The 10,335-nt window shown below is 51.7% G+C and overlaps 1 protein-coding gene across 1 annotated transcript; it reads right to left on the reverse strand.

The window, feature by feature from the left end:
* Nucleotides 1-5,951: 5,951 nt before the first annotated feature.
* PRLHR (prolactin releasing hormone receptor) lies at nt 5,952-7,067 on the reverse strand. Its single transcript, XM_054581773.1, has one exon. It carries the CDS (start codon nt 7,065-7,067, stop codon nt 5,952-5,954), a length of 1,116 nt encoding a protein of 371 aa, XP_054437748.1.
* Nucleotides 7,068-10,335: the final 3,268 nt, after the last annotated feature.

Genomic DNA, 10,335 nt, shown 5'->3' on the forward strand with positions numbered 1-10,335 from the left:
AGGGGAGGGAGAGTGAATTACAGAACAGCAGATGGTGGAACCCCATTTTTGTAAAATATAAACTATGCACAGATGTTTGCGTATGCTCCTGGTAGAGTCTGGAGAGAGAAGCACAAACTATTCCTAACTCACCTATTATTTCTAAAGGAAAGAATTTGTTGATTTTATAACTTCCTTAAAAATCTCAATCTTAGGGTCCTTTATTCAGCAGGAGGCCCAGCTTTGGATCAACAGCTGCCTGAATCAACAGGGGGCGGGGGGGGGGGGTTGCTTTTCTTCTAGGCTACTTTTGTTCCAACGCCTGACCCACCTCTTCTACTAAACAGGAAGCGTGTGCTAGCCAGGTCGCAGGAACGTCCGGAACGTCTGTCCCCAGCACACGCGGACCTAGCTGCGCGCTTCCGGAGCGGCGCCCCCGGGGAAAGCAGCGCGAACTCACAGCTGCAGGTGAGTCACCGTGAGAGGCCTCTGGGCCTGCGAACAGGCTCCCTTCTTTGCCTCCCAGTGCGGACCATTTCCACTAGCAGGCAGCTGCAAGGACGAGGACTCCTGCGGTCCCCATTGCATGCACAAAATAAGTGGTTTCGTGTTACTTCCCATGTAGAGATAAAGCACAGGAAACAGGCAAACGACTGAGGCGATATAATCATGTCAGAGGTGGGACAGGGACCCAAGCGCTCTGCAAACACCCCTGGCCCACTCAACACAGACCCAACCAACCACCCATCCCCGAGGGCCCAGCCATCGGAAGCTCAGGGTTTCTACCTTGGAAGTCAGGCCTCGTTTCTACGGAAATCAAGAAACGCCTAAGAAACTTAAGTGCGGGTCACTTAGAATAAGGCGACAGAGCCTGCCGCGGACAGGAGCCTCCGGGAATGGCTCCTCCGTGCCAGGGCTGGACCGCGGCTGCCTAGGCCAGGAGACGCTCTGGCGGCCCACCGGAGTCCACCCTCTCCAGCGCCCACCGCCGAAGCCAGGATCTCGCCGTGAACCGCGGGTGCGCCCCCCGTGGCCGGCGGGCCCCCTGCACTGCAGCGTCCCCTCGAGTCACGCCCCCGCCGCGCAGGGCGCACCGCAGTGCCCAGGGGCTGCGGCCGGTAAAAGGCAATGGAGGGGGGCCAAGATTCAGGGCAGGGCCTCTGGCCTCGCTCGGATTCAGGGAGTAAAAGTGAGGGTGAGAGGCAGGGGATGGAGGGAACGCCTAAAAGACTCTGTTACTCGCTCAGTCGGGCTTAGGTGCCTGTGCCCGAACATCAAAGAGAAACGTTTAACCTCCCACTGTTAGGCCCCTCTTGCAAGCTCTCTGGATTTATCGCATAAAGGGCCCTGCAGAGAGTCTGTGCAAACTCCTGTTACCACTGACGCTCGGAGTTATCTGTGAAATAGTCGGCGGCGTGACCCCCCAGTGGGCGGGAAGCGCAATGACCGCAGCCCTCCACGTGTTCGGTGCAGCCCGCCCTCTGCAACGGAGTTAGACAGGGTCGCTGACCAACAGGACTCACCCTCGGAGGACCCACCAGAAGATGGATGCTGGAACCCCACCCGCTCCCCTTCAGCGGGGTGGAGGTAGCTTCAGATCGGTGGTGTTTAATAGATAATATGGGAAAATAGCAGGGGGGGAGAGGCAGAAGAGAGAAATAAAGAGTAAGGAATGAAGGGAATTGAGTTGGAAAGCAGAGTCATTCAAAACCTGTTGGGATTGTGCACACCCAATTCAAAATAAGACTTTCTACTCCTAAAGGCTGATGGGGCGTGTACGGTCTTTTGACTAATCAAGATGGCCATTCTCATCCATCCAAATAAATATTTTGTATTTTCAACATCTGTAGACTGGCTTATCTCATTTAGCAAAATATATGGATCCCTGGAAAGGTGTGCATAAATCATCTTTAACTTATTTTAAAGATTTTATTTCTTTTTAGAGAAAGGTGAAGGGAGGGAGAAAGAGAGGGAGAGAAACATCAATGTATGAGAGAAATATCAATTGGTTGCCTCTCACACGCCCCCAAATGGGGACCTGGCCTGCAACCCAGGCATGTGCCCTGACTGGGAATTGAACCGGCGACCTTTCAGTGGGCCGGCCAGTGCTCAATCCACTGAGCCACACCAGCCAGGGCCATTTTTAACTTTTGGTTTAGAAGTACCCCAAAATCCTGTTTATGACTCTGTTATGAATGTTTTAGAATCTAGATGATCAAATTTTGTTCATAGGCCCAAGTGTTGAATGTTTTTAAAATTTTCCATGCTATATGTGGAAGAAAGTGATTAAATACTAACACTCAAAGAATGATCCAAATCCATGGTAACATAGACATCAACCCTGAAATCCTCCACTCTCCCTTTGCTGGGCCTGTGGATTTAGCTGCGTGCAGCCTTAGGGAGTACAGGGCTTGGTGCTGTGCCCTGAAATGCTGTCGCTGCCGAGGTGGGGTCTGGGGAGTCACAGAAGACCCCAAATAACAGCTCGTTCCCGGACTTGCTGAAATGGACAAACCTACATTAAGTAGCATGTCTTTCCAGGCATGATTTATCCTTGCTTTAACCCTGGTCATCCCGAGGTTGTGTAGTTACCCAGTGTGTGTAACTGGCTTGGAGTATGTATTCCACAACTGGAGACTGTACTACTGATTTAGTATTTATTAAGCACCCAAACGTGACAAAGACAATACAAGCCGCAGCCTGAAGAGCTTCACACAGTGAGTCGGCCACACATGCATATTACACACAGAAAGACATCAATGCATGACAGAAAATAAATCGAGGAACTACCTTGGGGAGCAAAGGTGCTCCTGACCTCCCAGCTGTGGCAGGTAGACCCTGGGTTCACTCCCACATCTAACCACACATTCATCTGGGTCCCCTTGATGTTGGTTCTGTGACTTGACTTTGCAAGACTACTTGATGTGCAGGAATGCAAGCCACAGGACGGAGGCGGGTAACCAGCCCATCTGAGAAAATAAACCTGGAACTTAACAGCTCCCCAGAGAAGAGCAGGCTGAAAAGCCACAAGAACAAAATTCAGGAGGGTTACATCAATGGGGCCTTAGCATCTCTCACAGTTGCTACTTCCAGTTAACTGTTGCCAACACATTTTGAAACACTCCCAGCTGATTTAGTGAGATAAATCTATTGATTGGCGGCCAAAAGTGTGACCTGGTGATAGTGCTTGCAAAGAGGATCACAGAGCCTCGTCTCAGCCTCCGAAAGCGCCTCTGCCAAGCGGACTGGCTCGGTTCCCAGCCCCACTGCCTGCACGATTCCTTGCAGGAAGAGGACTGGGTGCGTGGTCGTGCCCAGTGAACTGTATTAGATAAGATGTTCTACTTCAGTCCTGTGTGGGTTTCTCTAGGACTCACTTCTGAGAGATTTTTTTTAGAGTTAGTTTGTTTTATAGTTGAACTAGCCCCAAATAGATTTCAGATACTGTAATAACTCATCAGTTGCCATTCACTTGCCAATTTGCTTCATTTGTAAAGATATTTATAAACACAGCATATGTCTCCAATCTCTTTAGGTTCTTCATAAAATCCATATAAATGTTAAATATTTTAAGTTATAAAGTGTGATAGCAACAGGTGGCAGCTTTCTTAGTAATTATTGGGACACTTTTCACAGTTAATATAGACTTACATCAAGCCAATCGGGGAACACTTCAAGTTTTGGATTTGGCCTAATTCATGGTATATGACTTCATAATGCAGTCCGTCTGATTGGACTCACACAGCACCTTACCCGTAGGAGATGTGCAAGGCAACGGTTGCATATATTTCCGATTAAAACAAGTTGCCTCTATGTCTGAAGCCTGAAAGAATATTTCCCAAGTGTGGCTTGTAACTCACTGTCAGAATTCAACTTCAAATTCTTAAGGCCTGTGACAGGTACAATTAAAGCTTCATTCAGATGTTTGGGAGACTCATTAAAAAGAGGCTAATTCTTTAGGAGCTTAATCTTGACTGCATATTAAAACCAACTGCAGTGCTTTGAGAAACACAGACCCAGCCCTATGTCACGTCGACTGGACTCTCTGAGGATATGGCCTCGGCACCGACGCTTTCTGGAAGCTCCCCGGGTGATTCCAGGAGCAGCCAGAGCTGGGAGCCAGTGAATTCAATCTTGCAACAAAGAGACCATCATGAAGCACACATAATTCTCCCCAGCTAAGCCCATCCGATCCACTGCCCCTACTCTCCACACATACCCAGCCAAAGAATGCTCTAAGGAAATGGGAATGCCTTGGGCCTCCCAAGTAGGGAGCTGCTGGAAGCACAGGAGCCAGTCCCCGGGGAGCTCGGGAGATGCGTTCATTTGGGGGAGGGGACTGACACAGTGTTGCGGGTGAGCTGCATGATTAGCGCACACAGTCTTTGTTCTCCACATCCACATATGAAGCTGACAGTTGGTTTTATCGCCATCGCCAAAGGTGACTTGCCTCCCTTTCCCTCTCTCCCAAGCCAGGCTTTTCCTACCTTTCAAAAACAGTAGTCACATAACTACTAAAGTCTCCTATTGATAACTACTCCAGCTACAAATGCACACTCTTCCATCGTGGTCGTTGGCGTTGGAGTAATAGGATTTAACCCTTATCATCCCCAAATCACCCCCTCTTTTGTCTCACTTCAGAGACTTTTGTCTCACCTTAACGAGGGAATGAGCTCATTTCTGAGAGTAAGAGAAGGCGGGGGTGGGGGGGCGGGGAACATTGATTCTGTTATTTGGTGAGCTGCGGTGGCAGTGACGTCTTACAGATAGCAACCGAGCAGCTGCAGACACTGGTTCATGCCCTGCGTGCCACAGGCGCTGGTCTGACAGCTGGGCATTATGTGTCATCTCCTATGATTCCTGCCCTCACTGCCTGGTCACTGTTCCAACGTCAGTGTGGAAACCCTTGTCACAGGGCACTTGTTCTCATTTACAGACCTGTGCATCCTGTGAATGACAGTTTATTTCTCCCAGTCCTTGTATTCTGGGTTGATCATGTTCCAAGTGTGTCACTACAGAGCATGTGCTGAGCAGCTGGAAGACAGCTGTGGATCTGTTGCAACCAAACATCTAGAGGATGCAAGCGAATGCTGTGGCACACAGTTTATGCTGAGTATTCAGAAAAGCCAATATGTGAGTGCCCGCTGTGTGGCAAACACTGGGTGTATATACACAAACATACACACATATAGGGTATCTGTCCTAGGTAGAGTTATAGGTCCCCTTAAGTGACTGGTACATTTTCATCTTTATTCCTATTTATCTGTCTCTTCATTGACTAAGTTATCTAATCATTTTCAAATAAATGTTGGGGATAAAGAGAGGGGAAAATAGCAAGACCTTTTCAAAGGTAGTCTGTGTTTTTACTATAAATGCAGGTGGATTTAAAAATCAAAACTCCTTTGATGTAGAAAGGTCTTGTTCAGGAAATGCTAAAAATCCTGCATATAGACTGGTAATACATATTTCCCTGGAACTCTTGAAATAAATCGATTCAAATTAACTAAGCAATATCAGGTATTGTATCTCAGTTACATCTTTTTTAGAAGGCAACCTGAAAAGCTTTACCAACTCCAACGCAGTCACTTTAAACCCTACCCCCATTGTTCCTTTCCATCGCACCATTTGGCAAACAAAAGGGAAGGCAAGGGAGGCAGCTACAGTTCTGAAATGCTGTTTCAAACCTGAAGAAAGAGCTTTGACTGGCCTCCAAAATATAAAGAGAAAACGATAGATCTATCTTCCTCTCCCCAGCCCCTCCAAGGCCCTTCTCCAAGCAAAGCCCTGGTGCCAAAGCACATTTAACATTTACAAAGACTCAGGGACAAGGCAAGGCCACTGGACAAGAGGGCTGGGATGAAAGTCTCGCCGGTGCTGGCTTAGTTTTGGTGCTGGGAACAAGCTCTCCACGCCAGCCTCAGTGCCAACCCGGTGGACGTGGCGCTCCACAGCCCAAGCCTGGTGCAGCGGCATCAGATGACCACGCTGACTGTCAGGTTCTGGCCGTGCGGCGCGATCTTGCGGGGCCAGGCAAGCAGGAGCTTGCGCAGCTCCTCGCGGAAGCTGTCGTGCAGCCAGGCGTAGATGAAGGGGTTGTAGCAGGCCGAGCTCATGGCGAGCCAGTGGCACAGGAGCTGCACTAACCCGAAGGCGTAGGGGTCAATGGCGCGGGGGTCGAGGTCTCGCAGCAGGTTGAAAACGTGCAGCGGCAACCAGCAGATGGCGAACACTACCACAACCACCACCAGGAGGCAGAAGGTGCGTCGACGCCGCGCGCGGTCCCAGTCCGCCTGGTTCTGGGTCACGCTGCCCGGCACCACGCGGTTCCGGAGCTTCACCGACACTCGGACATAAGACAAGAGGATGACCAGCAGGGGAAGCAGGTAGGTGATGAGCAACAGCCCCCAGGCGTAAAGCTGGCGCTGGCGCTCCTGGGACCTCCAGAATTCCTCGCAGAGGCGCACGCCGTGCGGCTTGAGCTCGACATGGTAGGTGTGCAAGGCGGCGGGCAGCGCCAGCACCGCGGACAGCGCCCAGATGGCCAGGACGGCGTGGGCGCTGAGGCGCAGTGAGATGCGGCGGCGCAGTGGGTGCACCAGCACGACGTAGCGGTCCACGGCGATGGTGGTGAGCGTGAACACCGACACGTAGACGGTGACGGGCTGCAGGAAGAAGACCAGGTGGCACAGGCCACCGCCGAACACCCAGCCGCGTGGCTCAAAGGCGTAGGCCAGCGTGAGCGGCACACAGGCAGTGCACATGAGCACGTCGGACAAGGCCAGGTTGCCGATGAGGAAGTTGGTCACGTTGTGCAGCCGACGCACCCTCGCGATCACCAGCACCAGCAGGCAGTTGCCCACCAGCCCCACTACCACCACGATGCTGTAGAGCAGCACGATCAGCCCTTTGAGCTGGTGCACCAGCTGCAGACTCTGGAATGGCGTGACAGCCTGAGCGCCGGGACCAGCCACCGACCCGTTGTCCACCGAGGAGGCCTCTGTGCTCTGGTTGGCTAGAGCTGAGGCCACAGGTGGCAGTCCGGAAAATAAGTCGGGGGCTGGGGGGTCCTGAGTCGGAGGCAAGGCCATGGCCACCTGTCCAGAGACAATCAAAGCCCGTCACTTCCCATTCTCTATCCGTCCCCTCCTACACACACACACACACACACACACACACACACACACACACCCTCAATTACCCAAATATTCCCTTTGGCCAAAGTACATAACAACAATTAAAAGTGCTGTCATCCCACCTCTACGAAAATAAATCTATGCACAGTGTATACGTGCCCAGGGTATTTAAACGCCTTCCAGTCAATTTAGAGCCCTCGCAATCCACGCAGGCTAGACCCAGGCGCACGGTCCTACCTGTTAAGTGCGGCTTTGCGGCGGGAAAGCGCTTCAGGGAGGGAGGAGTGGATTCCCCGCTGGCCCCCAGAGGCCCCCCGCCCACACCCGCCGTGCGGGCTTCTCCTTTCTCCGCAGGAGCTGAACAGATTCAGGAGTTGCCGGTGGGCTCGCAGCTTTAGAGGGGCACTGGGAGCGCCTCCTCTCTGCCCCGCCCCCCTCCATTGCTCCCTTGTATGGGAAATAAGGGCGGTGCTTAGGCAACCAGAGAGGAGGGCGAACGTGAGGAGGATGGAGACAGGAAAGGGAGGAGGGGGTCGGCCAACTTGGGCGACCGAGAATATCTACTGCGGGGGCTTGCTGCGCCCGAGAAGGGTCCCGCTCCGGAGAAGGGCGGAGTGGACAAGGGGCCGCGGGGCGCGAAGCGCCAGTTCTCCCCGGATGACCTGGTGCAGTTTCAATAAGAACGAAGCCAGGGAGGAAGTGGGGTGGGGGTCTGAGACAAGCCACGGTGTGTGGGAGAGAGATGAGGGGCCCGTCCTCAAGCTCTGGGTCCTGCGTAGAGTTTAGGCTGGGGTTAAGAGAAGAACATAGGGGGTTCAGGCGGAGATGTAAAAGGTAGAGCGCGGAGCTCGCCGCAGACCTGCGGGCCCTCGCCATCCCCGGGACGCGCTGAGCCCTTGGCCTAGGCTGCGGCTCCGGCCAAGCCGGGGAGGGTTCAGCACCATGGACAGCTCCCGCGGGCCCTCCGCCCCTGTGCGCGCCTGGGAGGGGCGCTGCGACCCCTCTCTGAGTCAGGTGCGTTCCGCAAAGGGACCCGCCTGGTTCAAAGAGCTAACCTCCTGAGCTGGGGCTGCCGTCTCCGAGAACAGCAGGGCGGAGTAGGCGCCGACAAGCCGGGGTCCCTGAGGTTGGACAGTGACTTGGGCTCCTGCGGTAGTCACCGTAGGTAGGGCCAACGCCAACGATGACGACGAGGCCTTCTACCTCTCTAGGTCAGAAAACACAGCCCTCCCAGGTGCGCTGCACGGGCCCACGTCAGTGCCTGCCCCCTCGGCTCGCCTTCTCGCCTTTCTCCACTCTCTCTCAGCCACCGCGCCCTGTCCCTTACCTGCCTGGCTCCTCCAGTACAGAACGTAAGTTCCTCGACTGAGGCCCTCCCCTCCCACTCTTTTTATGAACACACCCAGGCCGCCTCGCCTCATTTGAAGAGCAAAAAATATATACACAACATATTAGTAATTGCAGGAGTTCCACTAAGACAACAAACGTAACAAACAGTGGAGAAGCTTGAAAGTTACTTAAAATCTTTAGTAGTATTCGAGTTGTCATTGAAATGCAAATTAACCGGAACCAAGGAGGGGGTGGGGTGGTGAAGGAGGCTTTGGAACCTCCCTCCTGTGGTGGGAAAGAGGCCACACGCTAAACCTGACCCGCTCAGGGCAGGTCTGCGCAGTGGGCCTTACAAACTCAGAGACCTCAAGTAACAACGTAGGGTGGTTCGAACATAAAAATCCTAACAAAAAGCTGGTCCTGGTGAGCAGTCCATCCTAGGCCTGGAGCTTCCTTGACAATGGTCAATCTTTACTTTAAATAAGCCCTTCTATTGTTTTTTGTTTGTTTGTTTTTTATATCTAAGATAACATACTTTTAGAATATCAGAGTAATCTCTTCTCCAGACCCCTCAGGGCCCACCCAGCGCACCAGAGCCCCTGACCACAGAGCCCCTCCCTGTTATCTTGTTCTCCAAATACCAACCCTCTGTGCTCTAAGCATTGACTGTTAACTGCCCCACACCCACCAATGTAAAAGAAGTACCTGTCTCCATTGTACTCTTACCCAACCCGAGATTTCCCTGCTTTGCTTTCTCCTCCCTCACTGATCTGCCAACGGATTCCATGTAACCCTCCTACATCTCCTCCTTTGATTCTAATGTATAAAATAAGCTGCAAAACTGCCATTATCTGGAGCATTTTCTCAATCCATTGAGACTTTCATCCTGGTAATTGTTGTCAGTTTAGCTCAAGTAAACTCATAAAAACTCTCTGCAGGTTTGGATATTTCTTGCATGACAATCCTTGGAAGCTGTCTCATTCCCCCACATCTTATTTCCTTTTTCCAGAGGGTGGAGCCTCCTTGCTTCTCCCTGCGAGCCCTTGTAGTTTGTCTTTTGGATGCCGGTATCTGCGTTAGGCCAGAAAGAAGTAAAATTAGTCCACCCCCCAAATTCAAGTGATTCACTCATAGAGGAGGACAAGCCAACAAAAGTTGGAACAAAAGCAGTCAATTTTATGCAACTGTGTCTATTCCAAACCCACACTCCCTGAGTCATAATCAATTTAGCTAAAGCCACCCCAAAACTGGCTTCCAAAGATACCAGAAATATAGCAACACCTCATACCAGGGTTTCTTACCCTGGGCACTAGTGACATCTGGGGCAGAGTAATTCTGTGTCACGTGGGGCCGTTGTGTGCAGGATGTTTAGCAGCATCCTTGGCCTCTACCTTCTAGATGCCAGTCACATACCCAATTGTAACAACCAAAAACCTTTCTAAGAGTTGCCACATGTCCCCTGGGGGTAGAGGTAGGGGACAAAATCACCCCTGGTTGAGAACCAGTGCCTCACACCCATTCAGCATTCTTAAAATTCACAATGTACTCTGCATGAAAGTGCCACCAGCCGTTGTAGCCAGCGCTGTTCAGATATCGAACCCCAGGGTAATTTCGAAAACTTCACATTTCCCTGATTGTCCTTCCATTGCTTCCTAAAAGAGCAACAGGAAAGGGCACATGGAAAAAGAGGATGTTTAAGATAACAGAGAAAACCCTGAGCGCAGCCCAAGTTGATTGCCAAGCAGAGGGGATCACTGGCCCCAAAGGCCAAGGCCCAGATAAGGCTGGCGAAGCGGCTCTGCCGTTACTAAATGTGAGTGTTTGGCAAATTCCTTACACAAGAGGAAGCCAGCTGTTGGAAAACATGAGATATTCATAAAAATGCCCACCTCTG

Source organism: Pteronotus mesoamericanus, unplaced genomic scaffold (genome assembly GCF_021234165.1).
Source record: "Pteronotus mesoamericanus isolate MK-2021 breed Mesoamerican mustached bat unplaced genomic scaffold, CSHL_Meso_final contig_657, whole genome shotgun sequence".
Classification (NCBI taxonomy): domain Eukaryota; kingdom Metazoa; phylum Chordata; class Mammalia; order Chiroptera; family Mormoopidae; genus Pteronotus; species Pteronotus mesoamericanus.

Excerpts from the sequence above, each read along its gene's own strand:
- PRLHR (XM_054581773.1), bottom strand. The coding sequence starts at position 7,067 with ATGGCCTTGCCTCCGACTCAGGACCCCCCAGCCCCCGACTTATTTTCC.